Source organism: Phycodurus eques, chromosome 13 (assembly GCF_024500275.1).
Source record: "Phycodurus eques isolate BA_2022a chromosome 13, UOR_Pequ_1.1, whole genome shotgun sequence".
NCBI classification, from domain to species: domain Eukaryota; kingdom Metazoa; phylum Chordata; class Actinopteri; order Syngnathiformes; family Syngnathidae; genus Phycodurus; species Phycodurus eques.
In genome coordinates this window covers 1,009,511-1,032,937 of record NC_084537.1, presented here as the reverse complement: position 1 = coordinate 1,032,937, position 23,427 = coordinate 1,009,511, and the positions used below count along the sequence as shown (strand labels likewise).

At 43.5% G+C, this 23,427-nt stretch overlaps 1 protein-coding gene across 7 annotated transcripts in view; it reads left to right on the top strand.

Moving 5' to 3' along the window:
- The window catches only part of astn1 (astrotactin 1), a 272,558-nt gene that overhangs the window by 220,043 nt on the left and 29,088 nt on the right, over positions 1 to 23,427 (top strand). For all 7 annotated transcript variants that reach the window (XM_061693365.1, XM_061693361.1, XM_061693360.1 and 4 more), the window contains exons 18-20: positions 14,452 to 14,729; positions 17,736 to 17,869; positions 18,607 to 18,758. In XM_061693365.1, the coding sequence (XP_061549349.1) occupies positions 14,452 to 14,729; positions 17,736 to 17,869; positions 18,607 to 18,758 (564 nt within the window). The remainder of the gene's footprint in view (positions 1 to 14,451; positions 14,730 to 17,735; positions 17,870 to 18,606; positions 18,759 to 23,427) is intronic.

Genomic DNA, 23,427 nt, shown 5'->3' with positions numbered 1-23,427 from the left:
AGCGCCCTGAGAAGCTGCGGAATGAAGTAACACTACAGTATGCGGCAACATACTCGCCCAACTGTCCTTATTTGCATCTACAAATACACACTTTATCGCAAGAAGCCAGCTCTGTCCAAAATAAAGAAATAAATAAGCCGATCTTTTTCAGCCGATACCAATTATCTGAAAATAACGTGATCGGATTGGGGCAACCCTAATTTCAGATGTGTGCAGCTGATACATAACTTAGAAGGCACTATAGTTTGAAGCAACCCATTTATTACTTGCGCAAAAGTATTGGAACATGTGACTGACAGGTGGGTTTTGTCGCTGAGGTATTTAGCCCCGCCTACCGCTTCTTGCTGAGTAACTGCACTGGGCCTCTGCGCCCGTATTTCCATTCAATTTTAATGACAGCATTTGCGTAAGTTTGCAAATATTCGGAACGAATGAAGTTTGTGAACCGAGGTTCCATTGTACAATGTTAACTGCATTGTCAATTCCCATCTTGCATTGCATTTACCTTGCATGAACTGCTATTGCCGAGATTCCTTATAGTGTCATGAAAATGGTAAAGTAAATATCCTACTTTCACTTACTGATTTAAGTTTAATGTAGACAATTGTACGGCTATTTCTGTTGAGAAAAGTGGGTGGAGAATCATCTGTCATTTGTAGTTGTATGTGCTGTGGTTGACTCATCTGCTATGGTGGGATTAATAAATGTGAATATTTATGTATTCCATGATGACCGTGCTATAAATGGGCCTCAGGAGAATTGTCTTGTTTCTTTCGAGATGATTCAATTGAATTCTTTAACAGTCCCACAAGGCAAGTCAAAGTGTGTGTGTGTGGGGAGTGGGTCTAAAAGTGGTCTGCAAGTGAACAAGCCTCTCTGTGGCAAAACAGTTTCATTGATCTGTCTATTTTTCGACTGCTTTACTGCATGAGGGTTGCAGGTGAGCTGGACCCTATCCCTCTAAATCTCACAAATGTAGAAAACCATTCACAGTCCTGGTGGCAATAGTGTTCAATTAACCTCACATGCATGTGGGATGAATCCAGATTACCCTGAGAAAACCCATGCAAGCATAGGAAGAACATGAAAACACAACCACAGAACTATAAGGCAGACGTGCTAACCGCTAGCCTACTGTGCTGCCCGCAACCGGTTGCAGTTTCCATTTTCTTTCTTTTCTTCAACCTGCAACCCTTGTTTCCAAAGCGGAGTCCTTACAGACTAAGATAGGTTTTTTTTCACCAAGATACAGCTTAAATTCTTATTAGTAATGAAAAGAAACATTAAATTAGCTGGGCGGCACGTTGGACGCCTCACGGTTTTGAGGACAGGGGTTCAAATCCGGCCTCATCTGTGTGGAGTTTACATGTTCTCCTGTGCCTGCGTGGGTTTTTGTTTTTTTTTCTTCTACTCCCGTTTCCTCCCACATCCCAAAAACATGCATGCTCGGTTCATTGAAGACTCTAAATTGCCCGTTGGTGTGAATGTGAGTGCAAATGGCTGTTTGTGAACAAAAATATTATATTATATAAATATAAACACTTTTGATTTTGTTCCCATTTTTCGTAAGATGGGACTCCAAGATCTGACACTTTTTTTCTAGATACAGAAAAGGCCTTTTCCCTCAAATATTGTCTAAATCTGTGTTAGTGAGCATTTCTCCTTTGTCGAGATAATCCATCCCACCATATCAAGATGCTGATTAGACAGCGTGATGATTGCACAGGTGTGCCTTTGGCTGGTCGCAATCAAAGGCCACCCCAGCAAAAACAAAAGTGTTGCGTTTATATTTTTGTTCAGTTTATGTGCCCTGCGATAGGCTGGCGACCAGTTCAGGGTGGACCCCGCCTGTCACCCAAAGACAGCTAGGATAGGCTCCAGCACGCCCGCGACCCGCGTGAGGAAAAGCGGTCCAGAAGATGGATGGATGGATGGATGAAATAAGCTACAGTGGTACCTCGTTTAGAAGTGTTCCGTGACCAAGCTCGTAACTTAATTTTCTCACGACCACCTGACCTCCGAAACGCAGAGTCGTTCATTCCAATCCAAACTCAAGGCACACATATTCCTGACTTCCTATTCACTTTAACATTTCCCATATCATTTGCCATTTTAATTGAGCGGACTCTGCCTATACTCCTTCACGGCCTTACAGACATTCCGAAACTCTTCACGCGGTGGGACACAACCTGACTTGCTTGATTTTTGTCACTAGTAACTTGGGACTTGCTTGAAACTTGAAGGTTAAGACTTGAGACCTACTTATGACTTGCACATACAGGTATGTGACTTAGTCCCACCCCTGGAGAATGTATAGGAAAAGTCGGTCATAGTTCTGTCAGGCACTGGTCAGCAGCCCTAATCAGCAGACGAAGAGCACGTGTTCAGTGCCAGTACTTCAAATGCTGCTTTAAACACATAGCGTCCATCAAGGCTCGCTAAGCTTGTCAGATATCGCTAGATATCCTCAGTGTTATTATCGGCATGCCCGACAGGTGCGTTGGATTCAGCGGGATCAAACTGAGTCAATTGTTTTATCTTGATAGGTCGGGCGTGAAAGTTTGCAAAGTGTACAGCGTAGAAAGGTTAGGTTGTGGAGGCATTATTCAAAAGTGGCTGAACTTGTGAAATGTTCTAACTTGTTTCCGTATTATTGACGTTGATCATAAATATTCCCCCTCAGTGTCACATGTCAAAACATATCTTAAGATCCATGCCTCAAAAGCAAGTCTAATGGGCTTTATTGGCACTCTGCTGGGGGCTAATTTCAGTGGCCTGGCAACATGAGCGAATGGCTTCTTCAGAGTGGTTATTTTGGTGCAAATATTCACAACTTTTAATTGCTGTAAGCAATTAGGCACTCTTTGTTACCCCACTCTGTTTAATCCAACAACATTTGTATGCTCTCTCATACATAGTCAAAGTATTGTTCTTGTCTCTTCCATTATAGTCCAAAGTCGATATGTGGAATTTGTATTGTATACAGAAATAATTAAGGGTCAAAGTTTGTCTTCATTTGTCTCCATACTAAGAAATTTGTCTCGGAGCAAGGGGACGGCTGCATACATGAATACAAACAATCATAAATCAACATAGCATATAAACACCTCATACACATTACATGAGTGCAAAACACCCTGCCATCCACAGTCCACACCTCATCCTATTGGATGTTCCATCCATCCATCCTCAACACCGCTTATCCTGGTTAGGGTCACGGGGCACTGGAGCCTATCCCAGCTGACGTTGGGCGAAAGGCCAACTACACCCTGGACTGGTCGCCAGTCAGTCGCAGGGTACATATAGACACGGACAACCATTCGCACTCACACCGTCACCGAGTGGGAACTGAACCCACGCTGCCCGCACCGAAGTCAGGCGAGTGTACCACTACACCATCAGCGACCTATTGAATGTTCGTGTTAGTTAATTTAATTGACTAAGAAACTAATGGGTCCTGCATTTGCATAGTGATACCTTCCTTGCATTGTGTGCTCCCCCTTAACTTTTGGTAACATACTACAGAGCTCACAGGAGAGAATTTAGCATACTTGGCCGGCAGGAAACCCAGTGTCTTTGTCTGAAATGTACATTTGTATGATGATTTCAAACAAAGTGGGAAAACCCTGCAAAAAATTGAGAAGAGGAAAAATACTTTTTCACAGCGCTGTATCTATCTAGGGGTGACAGTAGGATGACAGTAGGTCATCCGTAAGGACTTGAGATTTGGAACAAGAGATTTTGAGGATGTTTCTTATGAGGAGGAGTCCACCAGCCCAGGGTGTAGTCCACCTCTCATTAAAAGGCTCCAGCACACGTGACCAACAACAGGATAAGCAGTCGGAAATGGAAGGATGGATCCAAAAAGAGAAACATTCTTGGCTCAAGCTGAGGAGCAGGTCACCCAGTTGGATGAACGTCGAAGCATCTTGCTCAAAGATACGTCTGCACCCGCTGTACGGACATCAAACATTCAACAGGTGAAAGATTACTCATCATTATTGCGTTTAAAGATCACAGCTTACCTTCAAATCAAAGGGATACTTTCAAGGATAATATCTCGGGCAGGGGTTTTGCAAATTGTGAGTCGCATCTCCTCAGGAGGTCACACCGGGGTGCAACTCAAAACCACTATTCGGCCCTATGAGAGACAAATTGTCTTGGTTAAATGTGATCCTCATATTTGTAGTTTCAGGGGTGCTGTTACCTCACCTGATTCATTATCATTTCAACAATTGTATTCTACTCAAAATTCATTTCATCCTTCCATCCATTTTCTACACTGCTTATCCTTACCAGGGTCATGGGTGTGCTGCAGCCTATCCCGGCTGATTTCGGGCAATCTGTCAAATGTGCAGATCAGCTAGCTCATGCTAATTTCTGCATCCAACAAAACTCAGCGCCGTGCTTTTGGCTTTGACATATTTCAGACAATGTAGTTCGGCTGGAGCTTGGGTGTGGAACTTCGTCCGGCGTAGCTTCCAAGTTATGGGCAATAAAAACTTGGTGGGGAGTTGGTTATTATGTAAGTCTACAGAACACTGTGACGGAAATCCAGAACGGCCCACTTACAGACACATTTTCAGAAATAGGGAGCTCACAAATGGTTTATGTGGTTGTCTAATTTCACACTTGCTGGCTGGGCCTGCATTCCAGAGATGATGGGCGCTGGAGATGGGTTGGACCGGTGTTGGTCATTTCGTAGACCAGCGTAGCCCGACGGATCCGACAGTGGGCAGGCTATCTAATTTCCCACTTGCTGGGTGGGCAGGCTGCGCCACTGTGGGAGTCTTTACAGCTAACTTCATTCGCCGCCAATCTGTGCGGAAGAAGACAATGCGCGGGGAGAACATGCAAACTCCACACAGGTGGGACCGGGATTTGAACCCCGGTCCTCAGAACTGTGAGGCAGACGTGCTAACCAGTCAGCCGTGCCAACCTCAGAAATATATATAGAAAGAAAGTATAAATAATGAACATCAGTATAAAGAAGTTTAAAAAAACAATGGTATATACAGTATAAAAAGTATACATTAAATGTGCAAATATGAAAGATTAGGAGACTTGTGCAACACTCAAAGTCTGAGTAGCAAGTCACATTTAGAGACCTTTACAAATTAGAAGGCAGTGTGGGGAGGTGTGCACGTGTGTGGTGCATGCGCATGTGCATGAGGGTTCAGAGTTCAAAGTTTAGGTGGGCAGAGAGTTCAGCTTCCTGACAGCCTGATGAATAAAACTGTCTTTAAGTGGGCTGGTCCCGGCCCTCGGACTCCACAGTCTCCTCCCTGATGGCAGCAGACTGAGGAGGCTGTGAGATGGATGGGTGGCATCCCCCCATTCTATGTGAGGCGGGTGCTCTAAATGTCCTGCAGGGAGGGAAGAGAGGTTCCAATGATCTTCTCAGCTGCCCTCACTATGCTATCTCTGTCTCCATCGAGAGTCTCGCGGCAGGATGTGGCGCAGGCTCCGTACCGCACGGTGATTTCGATGGTAAGGATGGGGGTCGGTGCTCGACGCTGGTGAGCTTTCTTGACCAGTGATGAGATGTTGCTGGTCCGGGACATGTTCTTGCATTGCATGGGAGCGCACTCTCCGGAGGCCTGCTGAGGCTGTCGCTCCAAACGTAACATCCTTGCATGCAGAGGAGAGTTGCAAAACCATGAAAAGATCTTCCCAAGAAGAACTGCTCTGTATTTCATTTCACAGGTTTAGAGTACACAATGCATCACGCACAGTCACGCAGCATACTCATTGTTTATCTGCTTCTTCTGCGGATTCCTTTTTTATTTGTTCTAATTGTTTTTTTGTTTTTTAATCCCCCCCCACCCCATAGACATTATCCCTCAAAATCTCTGCCTTTTTAAATACAAATTTCTCATCTCACTGCTTTCCAATTTACTAAGCTGCTGGCTGCTTTGATTTCTGACATTCAAGCAACAGCAGGGGCTCATGATTACATTCCCTAACGATATAATGTTCATCTCAGGCCAAACACAATCAAAAGGTTAGTGTGTGCTTTTCCTTGCTTTCAGTGTGCCGAATTCAACAGGCACATGGTTTTTGGAGGCCCAAAAGCTGCTGCCGTCAAAGTGATGCACTATCACCATCTAGTGGCATACAATCCCACAAGTTAAATTACTCCCTGGGAAAAGTCGAAACCACAGAGAGGTCAAGTTTAGAATTTAGGCTCATAGTGTCAGGGGACTCAAAATCATGCAACATTGATCATGCAGAATGATAACTGGTCATATATTAATTTCCACTGTCTGTCTCTCCTATCCCAAGAAATGTGAAAGCATTGTGCAAACAGGACATATGACTCACGTCAGTGCGCTGGCAGATGAACTGGTGTTCTCTCTTACTGGAGTGTGGGAGGAATGAATGAATGGAGAGCTGTTATGTGAATCAGAAAAGCTCTTTGCGACATCAGGGGTGCACTCCACTGATGTGCCATTTCACCAAATTCAGGGATGGTTATAAAAAGCCCCAAATTCCATGACGTGGCACTCACGTGGCACACGAACACACGGCGAAAAGCATGGTCATGGTGGGTGTCCTGCAAATTTAGAGACTTATTACTTGCCGGCCGTTATCATAAATGACCTTCCGCACCAGACTTGTCTGGTACAATATCAAAATATTAACTGCAATGACTGGATGCTTAATCTTGACCATTACACCAACAGAAATGGAGGAGCATTGCTTTATTCGCTACGGCGCTGCTTATCTGCTGCCCAAAGCGTAAACCCTGTGCATTCCTTTGAGAAGGAAATCATCAGACCAAAAATAAATTGGTTGTAAAGTTATTTTATCACTGTTTGGTTTCCTGTTTGAGTTTGTGCGTTTTCTTGAATAGCAATTCTGTCTGTGGGTCAGCGTAGATTGATAGCGTGTGGATTTCGTCTTGCTCTAATCTGTTTCGATACGGCACAAATAAACATTCACAAGGATAAAAAAAAAAAACAACAACAACAAAAAAAAAACCTCACGGCAAATAATTAATCAGATGCATCATTTTGAAATGACATTTTACCTGTTCAAATCCAGATGCAGCATGATTAATGACATGCTGCCCTGCCTTGTGGTCTTATGCAATATTTAAACGCTAATTACAAGTGCCAAAATTGCACTACTATTATTGTTTTTATATCATTATAGTCAGAAAACAGGTTTTAACAACTATCCAGAGCAGTGGTAAGTTTCTTTAAATGTAAGAATCTAGTGTCTTTTTCAGATTTTAAAATTGTTGGACTAATTTAGCATGAAGTTAACGTGCTGTGAAAAAATATAGGCCCCCTTCTCAAATTTGTGCACTTTGTTTAAGAGCATCAAAAATGTTTAAATATCAGACAAATATAACCGTAGTGACCTTAAAATGCTGTTTTTTAATGGTGATTTCATTTATTAAGAGGGAAAAAAACTACCCACCCTCGTTACATCATGAATTAATTGGGGTAATCCCAATTTTTGGTTCATTTTCACTGATCACACCCAAGCTTGATGACCTCCAGACCCGTTCAGTCAAGAAACACTGAAACTGAATCTGTCCCGACAAAGTCAAGTCGGACAGAAGATCGAAAATAGATGCAACAAAATGACCCGATCCGAAGAAAATACGAAACAGTTGAGAAATGAAGTAATTGACAACTATCAGTTTGCAAACGGTTAAAAAAAAAAAAAAAAAAAAAAAAAATTCTAAAGCTTTAGTGAAACACAGGGAGAGCCATTGTCCTCACATGGAGAAAACGTGGAACAGTGGTGAACCTTCCCAGGAGTGGCCGGCCGACAAAGATTGCACCAAGCGAACAGCAATGACTCATCCAGGAGGCCACAAAAGAACTGCAGGCCTGCCTTGCTACAGTTAAGGTCGCTCAGTGTTCATGACACAACAATAAGGAAGAGACTGTGGGCAAAAAATGGCATCCGTGGCAGAGTTCCGAGGCCAAAACCACTGCTGACCGAGAACAACATCAAGGCTCATCCGACTTTTGCAAAAAAAAAAAAAACTTTTGGGAGAATATTATATGGACTGGTGAGCTGAAGTTGAGCTTTTTGGAAGGTCGTGTGTCTCGTTACATCTGACGTGAATTTCAGAACAGAGTCAAGGTCCAGACTTTAATCTCCTCGAAATGCCCAGGCATGTCCTTAAAAAAAAGGGCCGCTCACACTCCAAAACTCCTCCATTTTTGCTGAATTTCAAACACTTCTGCAAAGAAGAATGAGACAAAATGTCTCCCCAGACGTGAAAGGCTCATTGCTGCCTCCGGAAAATGCTTGATTTCAGTTGCCGCTGCTGAGGTTAGCCCAACCGGGGGGGCCATTACTTTTTCACACAGGGACAGGTAACTTTGAATGTTTTTTTTGTTGTTTGTTTTTCCTTATTCAATGAAATCACAATTTAAAAACAGCATTTTAAGTTCACTTGGGTTTTATTTGTCTGATATTTACATGACTTAAACATTTAAGTGGAAAAACTAAGCAAAAATATAAGAATTTGAGAAGGGGGCCAATACTTTTTCATGGCACTGTAACTAGTGTTAAACTAACGCTAACATATTTATGTTGTTTCCCCCCAATATATTCTGAACTTGTACCATTCGCACTCACATTCACATCTGTAAACTGTAAACGGGAAATGGACTAAGCAAATAAAACAGCACTAATAAACAACACCAAGGAACATTTGTTGATATCTTTGATATATTATATGGACAAGCAACTAGGATACAATACACCAGCAAAGAGTTGAGTGGACTCTTGCTAATTAGGATAATTTTGTGCAGTTAAAAAAAAAAAGAAGAAAAAGTATGGTATAATCAGACATCATATCTATCTATAGAAGGCAGCAACTATTGAGCATGTATGACAGTATCGTACACGCTTTGCCAACGGCGTTGTCAATTGTCTGGTCTGTTCACATGCCACCAGTAGTTACCCCATTTTGCTCTTAGAATTGTTCAAATGTGTCTCTTTACCCATCATCCCCTGCCCCTTACATGGAGCATTAGGTTGCATTGATGTGAGCGTATCAATAACACCTTGGTTCATCCTGTTACCTGCGGACGAGCAGGCTGCAGACCCATTTACTGTATAACTCATATAACTGACAATATAGAATATATTACATTTGGAAATAGAATCGAAGCATTTCAAGCACTTGAGTCGTTTACTGAAGAATTCCGTTGATTCGAAGTACTTCTCTGTGTTCAAAAATACATCACATGACATTACATCCGTCTTCCATTTCTTTAAACTTAAGTTACTCAAACTTATAGGTATCCTTGTTTGAGTGCATTCTGTCTGTTCCAGTTTTGCAAAAATGCCCGTCGGAACGGCAGGTTGATTGTGCCGTAGCTTACCCGCCTCTTATTTGGCCTGCGCCTCCTTCTCACACCTGCCTTGCAGACACTGTCCGTGTATTTAAAGACGCCAATTGGTCTTAGTTTTCCTTCGTTACGTTGCGCTGCTAAATTCGTCATGTATCATCGATCTGCTCCTCTCTGTATTTTGCACTTTCTGATGGAGACACGCAAAAGGAGGTGCGCTGTAATTTTGCCCGTTTGGCGTACGCAGTCCCCGGGGTGTGTTCAGTTAGTAGATAAACTTCGACATCCGATTGCTGGAGAAATCAGGTTGATGCCTGTTTTTTGTTTTTTTACGTGCAAACAACAGAAATGTACGAGTTCCTTTGAATCGAATAAGGTATCTTTCCCCCTTTTCGAAATAAAGAAAGAAGTCAACAGCTCGCATTGAAGTGGACAGATCGCCATACAAATATATTGTCTGTACCGCTTATCCTAGCGAGGTTGGAGTAAATGTTTATTCAATAAGGAAATGCCAGGTGTTTACCTGCGGTGCATGTTTAAGGAAATAAAATGGTTCCTTATCTTATCTCTTATCCTCCACAAGGTCAACTGCCGCGAGATGCTAGCCGCATAGAAATACTGGCTGCCGAAATAAGATGTGCAATCTAAAGATTACAGCGTATGATGAATGAAAGGTTGCGCTGTTAATGTTCACTGTTGCCAAAAATCAAAGTGAATCCGAGCCACCGCGGTCACAAGGGTCATGCAAAATCTGTTACTAAGCGAAGCTAAGTGAGTGCTGCTGGGATGCTGCAGTGTTACAGATCCAGTGATCTTAAATTATGATTAAGCAGTGATGGCTGCTTTATTGATTGAATTAAAGGGGTCTGTTGGACCTTGGCGCAGCGCTGCGCTTGACTGAGTGCCATTCTAGTTTGAAGAAGCGATCCATTTTCTGCTGCTGCTGCAGCTTTTATGTTTCGGTGTCTGTAGGCTTTAACAAAAGTGCTCGTCAGTCGGTCAGACACCTTTAGAAACCTCCGCTCCAGCGATAAGTAAAACACTTGACAAAAGAGTGCTCTAAGGTTGTTCCAAGGATAAAGGCTTTGAATATGGAGGAAAAAAACAAAAAAAATACAATTAATGCTTTCTGTTAAAGTGGGAGATCAATCCCTCATTTATTAGTAAAAAGGAATGCTACACAATGCATAGAGAAATGGCGAATACCATCACCGCCGTGACCAATGTGAAACTAATGCCTACATTACGGCTTTGAAAACAAATGTAGTCTTAAAAGGATTCACTGAACTTTTGAATTGTAATGAATTGTAATTACAATTATAATTGAATTCATCTGTTCAAGAAGCAAACTGCCGCCAACAGATAACTTTTATCAACTATAAAGGCGATGTTGACGCGACATTTGAACATTCCGAATTGGCATCCAAGTATAAATGTACGTATCTTGACAACAGTATGTGTATGTACGCAGCCATTTCCTTGCCGTCGCGCAACAAACCCAGTGATGAACGTGCTGGGGGGGCCGCAAGTCGCCTTACATGCATGCAGCTCACTTTGAGGTGTACGTTCCACATTTTTCTTCTTTTATTATTATTGCGAACTGATTGTTGAGTTAGCCAAATTGTGCTAAGAAGTCAAAAGAAAATTCTGATGAACATCCAAATGGTACGACATCGAGGGTGTTCAAGTTTCACTTCCCACTCAGTCACGGTGTGAATGTGGGTGCGAATGCTTGTCCGTGTCTATACGTGCCCTGCGACTGAATGGCGACCAGGTGAGCGCGGAGTCCGCCTTTTGCCCCAAAGTCGGCTGGGATAGGCTCCAGCGCCCGGCGGCCCTGAACAGGATAAGCGGTATTGAGAATGAATGGATGGATGGATTTTTGTATTGTATAAATACAATTGTAGAACGTGGAGTCCCCACTGCATCTTTGGTAACAAACGTTTCCCCGACCTTGTACAGCAGGGTTATGTCCAGTGACACGTGTAATCCCCCCCACTGCGAGAAAAAAAAAGAAAAGAAAACAAAGGCAAACACATAGAGTTAATCCTGTGATTCGCTCTGAACTGGGTTATTGCACAATATCGGGACATCTCATGGAACATCCTGCATGACTTCAGATGTGAGAGCTTGATCAAATTCCAAATTTTGTGACCAGGATTGATAGACTTTAGAGGTTTGAACCTTGTTTTTTTCCCCCCCAGAATTTTTCACTCTCGCCAGAAGCAGAGCGTTGTGATTGAATTTCTTGCTTTGGAAGGTGAACCGCCCGCTAAACATTTTCCAAAGGTGTTTGGGGAAGCTGCAGTAGGCTACAGCACAGTCAAAAAGTGGGTGTCCAGGATCAAAGACAAAGAATAAGAGCCTTGTATGAGTGACGAGGAAAGGAGCTTGTGAAGTCATCAATTCCTTTGGTCAGATTATCACCCTGTTTCAGATCTTCTCTGAGGACGAATAAATTAAGCAAGTTGCAAAAATATGGTTAAAAGTGCAGCCTACTGAATTTTACGAGGCTGGCATACGTGTGCTTGTTCATCGATGGACAGTCGACGTTGAGAGAAAGCGAGATTCTATGAAAAGTAACAATGAAATCCCCACTTTTTGGGCTCTGTTTCTATGCGTATATCGCCTTTCTATTGCAATCAATAATGCTAGAGGATAATTGGGCTCATTGCTTTTTGAATGCCACGCCTACATTATAAATATGGTCTTATAGTGCTATTCTTTATGGTATAGTCAGATAGTTGATTCTCGACTTCAACATAAACTCTTTTGACTTTGGCATCTTACGTCACTAACACGCACACACACACACACACACCGAGGGCTCAAGACGCGCGAGTTGGATTCTTGGTGCGACTCACCTCTCCATCAGACCTTCATTTACCTGCACAGCCCTCTTGATTGGTGAGAGTGTCGCTGTCAACTGGTCCCAGTGGCCTCATCCCAAGGTCCTCGTGCTCCATGTTGAGCTGGTCAAGGACGCATTTATCCAGGATCCATGCGCACTGAGACACGTATAGCATAGAGATTGTCTGGCATTAAAATACAAACACACACACACGAATGTGGCTATTCCTTTAGCAGTGGGTCATTAGTTTGTGTGTCGGAGCTCCTGTGCGCTTTGCCTCAAAGGGTCTTTTTTTTTTTGCATGTTCATGTAACTATGAAGTCTGCACGTTTGAAACGATGCGACTGTAATGCCCCCCAGTGGTTGTAGCAAAATAAAACACACAAGCGGTCTAACTGATGGTTGTTGAAATGGATTAATGTAAGGAAGACATTCAAAAAGGTCATCATTTGACTATTTTCATTTTAATGAGGTTCAAGATTTGCTAAAGCATTCAATGTAAAAGAGAAGGGGAGGTCTTTTTGAACGCACCTGCTCATCTGAAATTGGAGTTATTTAAATTGAACTTCAGTCTTCCTATCATGTAATTAGAATAATGACATACCATTATGTAAAACACTCAATGGTAAAAGCAATTTTTTTTTTTCTGCTTTCTCTTACAAGGGTGAGACTCATTCCAGAGACAGAGACAGGTTATCATGATTAATATTCGGACTAACGAATTCAAATGAGCAGAATAAAAGCAATCAACGCTTTGCGTTGCACATTATCAAAGCGAAATGATTGCATTAGAAAAAGCGAAAGCTAGGAGAGAGATTTTTGATTATTATTATTTCTTGAGGCAAGGATTTCGGTAGACCTTCCTGTCAGTTTCATCATTCACATCCACTCGCACGTAACCTGGGGCTGAAGTTCCATGCATTAAAAATACAAAATACCACTGTCGACTTCAGACTGTATAGTGCAGAGATACACGCATATTGTATGTTGTTTTTGCATGCGTGTTGCATTGAACACGCTTTTGTTAATCTTTTTATAATTACAAAAACCAAGTACAGTATTCTTTTTAAAATACAATTTCTTCAGTTCTTCAAGGCTTGTCTGCCTTGCACCACAGCGGACGCACCGGATGGGGCGGCTTTCTGGGCTCCCTGCGGCTTCTCCGTGCTGGGGTCCCATGAGTCCCCTGGTTTCTGTTTGCAGGGGGCTTAGTGCTGGTCAGGCTCAGAATTGATGTTGCAAAAGCGTTTGCAGCTAAGTTAATATCATGATTAGGTGCCTTTGAGAGTCCCCAGTCCTTCCTCTAAACGTCTATATTCATTCGCTGTTATGATGTTCGAAATGCATACTGGTAAAGCTCCCGCTCTTTCATAATTTAACTGCAAACAGGCAGTGTACACCCAAACAGCAAAATATGTGTGCTTACTGACACAGTGGAGGTTTTTGGCTATTCGAATCCCGGCTACGACTGTCCGCATGTCGGAGTGTCCTTGGGCAAGACACCGAACCCTAATTTGCGCTTGTAAAATTGTACAATCGCACTCAAATTCCAGTTGAAATAATAATATAAAAAAGAAGTCCTCTTTGTATGGTTTCTGTACCTTGGATCTTGACATTCTGTTGCTGTTGACTTGGTAACGTGAAGGGAAGAAAAGTGAAGGTCAACAGCAATTTGCGACAGCCAGTATCACATTAATGCATGTTTCATTGTTTCGAAGAAATCCTTCTCTTTGCCCGTCCACCTTCTTTTCTTGAGGGAACAGCGTGTGACTGTATTAGGTCCAAATATTTACGCTCCTCCTTAAGCATTCTTCTTGTGATGTTGACAGGCTAAAAGTCTCCAAATGGGAGATAAGGAAACATGGGAGTGCATTAATGCTTTGTAGATTTAGCAACCTAGTGCAGAGGAACAAAATCTTTTTGTCAGTTTCACTTTTTTTTTTTTTTTTTTTTTCAGTCCCTCTGTCCCTTGTCTCCTTACAACGATCAGGTGACTTCACCATCTAGCTCTCTCCTCTCTATTTTGGGCTATTTGGGACCCAGTGAAACATAGCACCACATCGCACATGGCAAATACTATTTTCAAGGCCGTCATCACTTTTTCTGCCCTTATGGTGCCCCTAATTGTGTAAAACAAAAGATTAGGATGGATTACCACCATTTTATTTTTTTCCCCACGTTGCAGTTATAACAGTGTCTTTATAAACTTACATATAATTGGGCCCCTCGTGTAGTGATACTCAGCTAACCAACTTTGTTTAATCTGCCCACTAGGTAACTCACCTTCTGAGGAATCAGAGGAGCATGACAAGGAGCCTAGGACTTTGACCTACCCTGCATACATTGCCAGCTTGCTGGATACAGGAGCCAAGCGGATGGCAGCCGGTGTCCGGATGGACTGCACCAGCCAGGGCCAGTGTCCTCGTTCCTGCCATCTCTGCCATATGAGCCCGAGGGCGGCTCAAGGGCGACAGCAGTCCGAGCCTGTCCTGCTGCAAATCACCAAGGCGGCACCCGTCTATGAATTGGTGTCCAACAACGAGACATACCAGGCGTGTTGAAGTTTATCTTTGAGATGCATATAAAATCTTCACCGAACTGGAAGTGTAATGTTTCGAACAGAGTAGAATAGACCCTTATTCGTCCCACGATGAGGAATTATGGTTTGACTGCAGGAAAGTGGACAGAGAACACTTGATTAAGAATCAAAAAGCGACCAAAATCTAATCTAATCTATTGTACTATATGTCCTTTAAACAAACCCCGTGCAATGAGACCGAGCCGAAAGAGCAGCAGCAGTGTATGTGACAACTGTATATGAATAATAAATAGTACAAATAGGTAGGTGAATAGTCAACTGTATAAACTGAGAAAACTGCGTACAGGGTGAACGTGAACAGCGGCAATGTATGTACAAGGTTCGAATTAAGCGATCTCACGTCGCTATTTGCGAGTCAAAATTAGCGTTTTGCGACTTCTAAAGCACATTGAGAAGCAAAACTGCAAATCACAGATTGTTCGCTGTGCTCCACGGACGTGATGACGTGATTAGGTCGAAGCTTGGTTGCTGGCGCCGGAAGGACAAAGCTCAAATATTTTGTTCATCTAGTCAGCCAGAGCTCTGAGGAATGTAAAGTTAGCAATGTCTTTTCACAATTGTTCCTGGCACACTTTGTTGCGTGTTTTTCTTTTGCACATTAAGGACAAAAGCCTTGTTTTTGTTTTAATTCCTCATTTAAAATACCATTCAGCAAACAAGTTTCGTCCTCATGTTTTTGAGATTGTAGGGTGAACGCTGCAGCTGGCTACTAGTGTGGACTGAATGGGTGGCCCTGTGGTGTCCTAGCCAACACCAACCATGCATGTTTTTGGGAGGAAACCGGAGTGCCCGGAGAAAAGCCACGCAGGCACGGGGAGAACATGCAAACTCCACACAGGCGGGGCCGGGGATTGAACCCCGCACCTCAGAACTGCGAGGCAGATGTGCTAACCAGTCGCCCACACCATGCCGCCCTTGCTAGATATGTCTTCATCAATTAGCTCAACACGACGAGCCACTGTCCTGCGTGATGACCTCATTCTTTCAAATTTGGTCTCTATGGACACCAGATATCTGCTGTCTCTACCATGCCCTCTCTGAGAAACTCCCTTTTGTACAATGGCTTGCTGGTCTTTGCAAATTTGAATGCCAGCAATTAACTTGCATTTGTGCTTGAATCTCGGATGGCGGTTTGTCAGATAAAGGTGTTCTAATGAGCCTATAAATTAGCTGTCACCCTCTGAGTGGTAGCCATCCGTTCTTGCGTTGACAAGCTGTTAGCGTAATTAGCGGGCTTGGTGGAAAAGTAACGGCTGATGTTGTATTCCTTTAAAACCGCCAAGGTTTCTTGGCAAATAAGACCAACAGCCTTTGACTGGACTTCAGTGAAAAAGTATTTAGTTATCCAATTGCTTTTCCTTTTTCGGCGCCCATTGTCGACTTTTCTTTTCTGGGGCCCACTCATTGATGCAGATGGCTGCAGAGCAGTAGCAGAGTAATAACAAAGAGTAGTCCATCTTAGCAAAATCAAGTCAATGTACCACTGTGTGTATTGCGCCGCCAGGTGGAATGCCAGGCATTACAGGATAAGGTCAAATGAATGCAGTCATAATTAGGATATGATTAGATTTAGCCAATTCTGTACCTTCGACGGGCACAGGTTCAAAAGACCAATGGGATGGGTGTGGCCTGCGGGTCGTAGTTTGACCACCTCTGCAAGCAACAGAGGGAATCAATGGGATAATGAAACCCTCCAATGTATTTGAGTGGTCCTTCAGCTCCGAAAACCTCATTCAGAAACATGGTACAGAAACTTCCTTCTTGAGTAACATGGTTTACACGACTAACTTCACACCTTACTGTGTTTTTGTGTTCCAACCTATTTGACCACATCAATATTGTAGGTCAATACTGCCGTGACTCCTCCAGTACAACTGAATGTCAATATGGTGCGCTGTATTCTCCCGGGCTGTCAGGATAGATGCAGCAGCTGGTATTGAAAAAGGTTAACTGCAGGTTGTTGGTGTTTGTGCAGGCGGAAGAATGAATGCATAAAAGGTGTTGAAAAGAAGTGCAAATAAAAAGTGCCATGTCATATCGCCATTATTCTTTCGAGTGTCGCTCTGCAGATTACCTGCATATTTTGAATTTAAGGCTAGATATACCATACATCGTTCGAGTGACGATTAAAAAATATCAGTTGTGATGTTTCAGAATGAATCACATCTGTGAAATGTATAAAATTGCGATTGAACAGGAAATTTTCTGTTGTCTGGTAACACTGCGTTTGGTGCCCCCAAAACATTTTTTCACCAAAAATGTAACTGGATTCATGTTTTGTATTTTCAGTGCAGGTGACATCTAAATCCCACACAAGCATCCGTAACTCCACACAGACACATCCGCGTCGAGACTCCAAACCAGAACCTTGTACTGCTGCAGAATCAATTCTGATTAATGAGTTTCCTTATTTACTGATGTGCACAGTGGATGAAAATGAACTTGGCATCAGGCTAACTTATTTATAAAGCTGATTTCATACACAAGGTAACTCAATGTAGCAGCACCTACGTTTCATCTGTAGACTGCCTTAACAGAATGTATAAATGGATCAGAAAGTGAGAAACGTGAAGGACTCACCAGAGCATGACGGGCCAGGAGGAAACATACTGCCGTTCGTGGTGGACCACGGGCCGAGCCATAGTGCGCCTTTGAGCCGCCGGAACTCAGCAGCCCATTTGACGAGCTCACGAAAATTAGCATTGAACTCACGGCACTTGTATCTCTCAAAATAATGAATATTGGGACACAAACGCTGCAAAAACACATACAAACAGGCAACATAATAATACTCTCAGGCATATATGCTTCACAATGTGAAAAACACGTTGTGTGAACAACATTCATTTGTGACGTCTACTTTCTTCGTTACTCTTAAGTGTGTATCTCATTGCGTGCAGCACACTGCCCCTTAGATTTGTATTGCTAAAAAAATGTTCTTCTCCCTGCCTTTTCACAGGCTCTTCAAGAGGCAATGATGAGCATGCTGTGGTGTTCAGGGAGGGGTGATGTGATTGATGACTGGTGCCGATGCGATTCCAGTGCCTTTGGCGTCGACGGACTCCCGACTTGCGCACCTCTCCCACAACCGATGTATGCAACCGAAACATATTCTACAAATGATACTAAATTACAATTCAAGCCTACTGTGAAATAACCAGACACATTTTTGTTTTGGGTAGTGGTTAATCTATTTACATATATGTAAGTATGAGGGCTGCACGATTATGGCCAAAATAATCATCACGATTATCTGGATCAATATTGTCATCGCGATTATTAGGCACGATTAATCTTCATGTGAGGGGAAAAACCTTTATTTTTGTTGCACGACATCAAACGATCTGTACGTCTGTATGTTTAAATAAAAATAAATGATAGATAATAATAAAAAATCAATTTACCCCAAAAAATTCTACTTTACCAAGGGCTGAGTGAATAAATACTGTATGTTAGTACAAAGTGCAATCACGAATTGCAACTTAATGGAAGCAAATACAGTTAATGCATAAAACGCAATACCATTAGGCAGTCAGCACCGACTTTTCATTTGAAAATCCCCGTCAATATAATGAATGGTCCGGGACGGGTACGTCTCTGTTGTTCTGCTTGATTGGTCAGTCCCGCACGGTCAAAATTTGTAAAGAACTCGACAGTTGTGATTTCCTTCTCTGCCTTCTCTGGGGGGGCTGCCAGCAATACAAAGCTGCAGGAACTCTCCTGAAGTTGGAATAGTGTATCATTCCTGTTGGTTTTCACTGGTTGTTATTTTGTGGAGCTTTTATGTGTCACCAAGATGTCACGCTCATGTTTTCTATTCTTGTTGCCAGGCTGAAACTGTCTTACACTTATGAGCCAAGTAGCTCATTGCTCATCATGGAATGGAACCACACAGAGCCACCTATTGGTGTGCGGATCATTGATTATCTCGTCAGCCAGGAGAGGGTGACTGAGAGGACCGACCACTCGAAAGTTGAGACAGGTATTTTTACTGAGAGCAGCAATTGTAGTTTTAAGGAGGGTGATATGAAATTATATGCGGGAGTTCAGGTCGCCTCCAGTAAGGCATCCAGTACGTTCTATTTTCACCCTGTAAACAGTACATGTATATATGAGTGCCATTAAAGGTCCCATATTTTGACTATTTAGAGCACCATAGAGCGACTCTCTAACATGGGCTTAGAATAAAAGTGTCAACCATCCATCCATTTTCTGCCAACAGTTTCATCCATCCATCCATTTTCTACCGCTTATCCGAGGTCGGGTCGCGGGGGCAGTAGCTCTAGCAGGGACGCCCAGACTTGCCTCTCCCCAGCCACTTCATCCAGCTCCCCCGGTCCACTGCCCGAGGCTCTCCCAGGACAGCTGAAAGACGTACTTTCTCCGTCGTGTCCTGGGTCGACCCGGGATCTCCTCCCGGTGGGACGTGCCCGGAACACCTCACCAGGGAAGCATCCGAATCAGATGCCCCAGCCACCTCATCTGGCTCCTCTCAATGTGGAGGAGCAGCAGCTCTACTCTAAGAAATTCTGTCCATAAAAGTTATGAACAGAATCGGTGACAAAGGGCAGCCTTGGCCGAGTCCAACCCTCACCGGAAACGAGTCCCACTTACCGCCGGATATGCGGACCAAACTCTGACTCAGCCCGTATCAGGGGGTTCGGTACCCCATACTCCCGACGCACAGGACCCCTCGAAGGGCACGGTCGAATGCCTTCTCCAAGTCAACAAAACACATGTAGACTGGTTGGGCGCACCCTCGAGGACCCTGCCAAGGGTGTAGACCTGGTCCACTGTTCCACGGCCAGGACGAAAACCACACTGCTCCTCCTGAATCTGAGATTCGACTTCCCGACGAACCCTCCTCTCCGGCACCCCTGAATAGACCTTACCGGGGAGGCTGAGGAGTGCGATCCCCCTGTAGTTGGAACACACCCTCCGGTCCCCCTTCTTAAAAAGGGGGACCACCACCCCAGTCTGCCAATCCAGAGGCACTGTCCCCGATGTCCACGCAATGTTTCAGAGGCGTGTCAACCAGGACAGCCCCACAACATCCGGAGCCTTTAGGAACTCCAGGCAAATCTCATCCACCCCCGGGATCTTGCCACCGAGGAGCTTTTTAACCACCTCGGTGACCTCAACTCCAGAGATAGGAGAGCCTTCCTCAGAGAACCTCGACTCTGCTTCCTCATGGGAAGCCGCTGGTGTCCCTACGGGTTCGGGGATTGCCGCCACGACAGGCAAAGACCACCTTACGGCCGCAGCTCCGGTCTCCCACCTCCCCCTGGTGATCCCCGCCTACCCCGCCTCCACCAGGTGGTGATCAGTAGACAGCTGCGCCCCTCTCTTCACCCGAATGTCCAAGACATGCAGCGGCAAGTCCGATGACATGACCACAAAGTCGACCATCCTAACTGCGACCTCGGGTGTCCTGGTGCCAGGTGCACGTGTGGACACCCTTATGCTTGAACATGGTGTTCTTTATGGACAGTCCGTGATGAGCACAGAGGTCAAATAACAGAACACCGCTCAGGTTCTGATTGGAGGGGCCGTTCCTCCCAATCACGCCCTTCCAGGTCTCACTGTCATTGCCCACGTGAGCAGTCACCTAGAAGAACGATGGAGTCCCCAGCGGGAGAGCGCTCTCCAGCACCCCCTCCCAGGACTCCAAAAAAGGTGGATACTCTGAACTGCTGTGTGGTGCACAGGCACAAACAACAGTCAGGACCCGTCCCCCCACCCGAAGGCAGAGGGAGGCTACCCTCTCGTCCACCGGGGTGAACCCCAACGTACAAGCGCCGAACCGGGGGGCAATAAGTATATCCGCACCTGCTCAGCGCATCTCACCGTGGGCAACTCCAGAGTGGAAGAGAGTCCAACCCCTCTCGAGAGGACTGGAACCAGAGCCCAAGCTTATTATATTATCAAAATGTTTATCTATGAATCAATTTCAGTGTTACCATCACCACGCACCCATATCCTTGACTGGTGCTCTTAGAGGAGGACATTATAATACTAATACTAAAACAAATAAAAACTAAAGTAAAACGAAAAAAATCAAATAATAAAAATGAGTATAAACTTGCCAATCTTCTGTGAAAACTAATTAAGACTGAATTTAAAAAACAAAAACATAAAAAAAATAAAAAATTATTTATGCATTTTCCAAAATCAAATTCAAGCACCTCCACACTTAGAAAGCATTTTACAACTGTGGTGGTTTAAATATTTACGACTCATAGACACAAAATCCAAATGCTCAATATAACCCCTATGGCAAATAAGTTATTATGCAAAAAAATAACCGGAATCTGATATAATCTTTCCCTAACCAAAATGTTAAAAAAATACATTTAAAACAATAATAGAAATGTGAGCGACACAGTGGTAAATCGGCCTCACAGTGATGAGGTTGAGGGTTCGAATCAGCACCTTACTGTGTGGAGTTTGCATGTTCTTCCTGCGCTTGTGTGGGTTTTCTCTGTGTGTGTGTGTGTGTGTGTGTGCGCGCGACAACTATTGAAAAGTTTTGGGTCATGTAGAAATGTTTTTGAAGAAAATTGCAAATAATTTTTTTCAATGAAAATAACTTTACTTTTTTTTTTCCATGAAAATAACATTTTTCAGGGAAAATAAAGTCTGTACAGACAGTATAGACACAGTCAGACAATGTGGAAAAAAATAAAGAGTCCGAAGTGACCCACAAACTTTTGAAAGTGAATGTACTGTGTATACACAACGATGAGTTTTCTTGGGATAAATAAACTTGTGTGGCTGACCCCAAAGTTGAACAGCACAGTAGTATAAATGTATAAAACATGAATATTTATGTGTGCAATGCACTGCATAACTTTAAGAAAACGCATATATCTGGAGTTGCGCTCATGAAAACAACATGAGTTCACGTAAGTGCCCTTTGGCACTGAGATTTGACGATAGGCAAACCAACAACTGAACTGCAGTCTATCATTCAAAATGAGGCTCAATAGTCATGACACTCATCAGCATCTCGAGATCCTCATTTTATAACTGGCCAGCATGAGTTTATGGGTCTAGTATATTTTGAGAAATGATGTGACTTTACTTGCCACCCTTGGAAAGAAATGGGCCTTTGCTTTAAAGATGGCATCTTGCACGATCCTCTTAGCAATCTGAAAATACTTTGTTGATGGTTCTGTTATGGTTTTCTATTTGGCAGCATTTTCGGATAAGTTAAACACACACATGACATGTGCTCAGCCACCTCCACGCTTTAGAAGTTAAGAAGAATCTTCCGTACGAGCTGGAATATACTAGAAAGCCCATTTATGGCTTGACATAACACTTCCCAGCTCCCAGTTCTTTAGCTGCACACAGGAGTTGTGTAGTACTTTATATGCAGGCTACAGCTTCAGACTTGCAGCATTTTTTTGGGGGGGGAGGGGGGGGGGGGGCATTAATGCTTGAATATTTTGCTGTGCGAGGGATAAGAGTTTCTAAATTAACATTGGGCCATCCAACTGAATCAGGCTTCAGAACACATCTCCCAAAGGTTAGTACCTCCCTTCCATTTTTGTCAATGTTTTATTAGATCTTTTCTTGGGACCAGACTGAACAGATGGCACTTTGCTGCAAAGTAATCAGTGTGCCGTTTGTATATCAGGGTAAAGTTACTGTTTCCTTCAAGACCCAACAGATAGCCTTTAATGTCTAAACCTCAGGCATAAAAAGTGAAAATGTTAACATTATGCCCAAAGTGTCAATATTTTGTGAAGTCACCATTATTTTACAGCACTGCCGTAACCCTCTTGGGCATGGATTTCACTACAGCTTCACAGTTTGTGACCAGAACCTCTTGCCCTCCTCCATGATAACATCACAGAACTGGTGGATGTTAGAGACCTTGTGCTACTCCCCATTCAGTTTGAGGATGCCCGGCAGATGTTCAATTACCTTTCAGTCTGGAGACATGTTTGGCCAGCCTATCAACTTTATCAGCCCACAGCTTCAATAACAAGCAAGTGATCATCTTGGAGGTGTTTGGGGCCGTTATCACGTTGGAACGGACACTCTGCGTCCGCGTTTGGGAAAGGAGGCTCGCTAACTTCTGGTGGCTCGGCAAACGCATAGCGAGAACAATGACAGCATCAAACTCTAGAAGTAGACTCGCGGTCTGCTGGAATTACGTAAAGATACAACGAATGACGTATTACCATTATAATTTCTACAGTTATCCAAGTATCGATAAAGCGAACAAAGGCTCCATATCTGATTTAATGAGCCATTCGCAGTTTCAGAGTACACGCAAGTCCACGTGTACTTAGACTTGCATGGCTTAACCTTTGAGACACTCAACCATTGTTCATAGAGCACTTTGAAAATCAACTATAGCTGTCACAAGGTGCTGTACATAAAGATTGAACATAAATATTGTTATTGTATGGTACATATAAAATGAAATTGGGGTCATAAAATAAAAAGCTACTGCGCCCGTGACCCAACCTCGGATAAGCGGAAAAAGATGGATGGGTCATAAAATATACAACACAACCAATAATAAAATAATAATAATGACAAGCATGTACTGTAGTGCTGGCAGGATCAATATTCTCACAGCTCGAGAGTTTCTCGATCCCCGATCCTTCGCGACGGGATTAGCTCGTTCGGCCAGC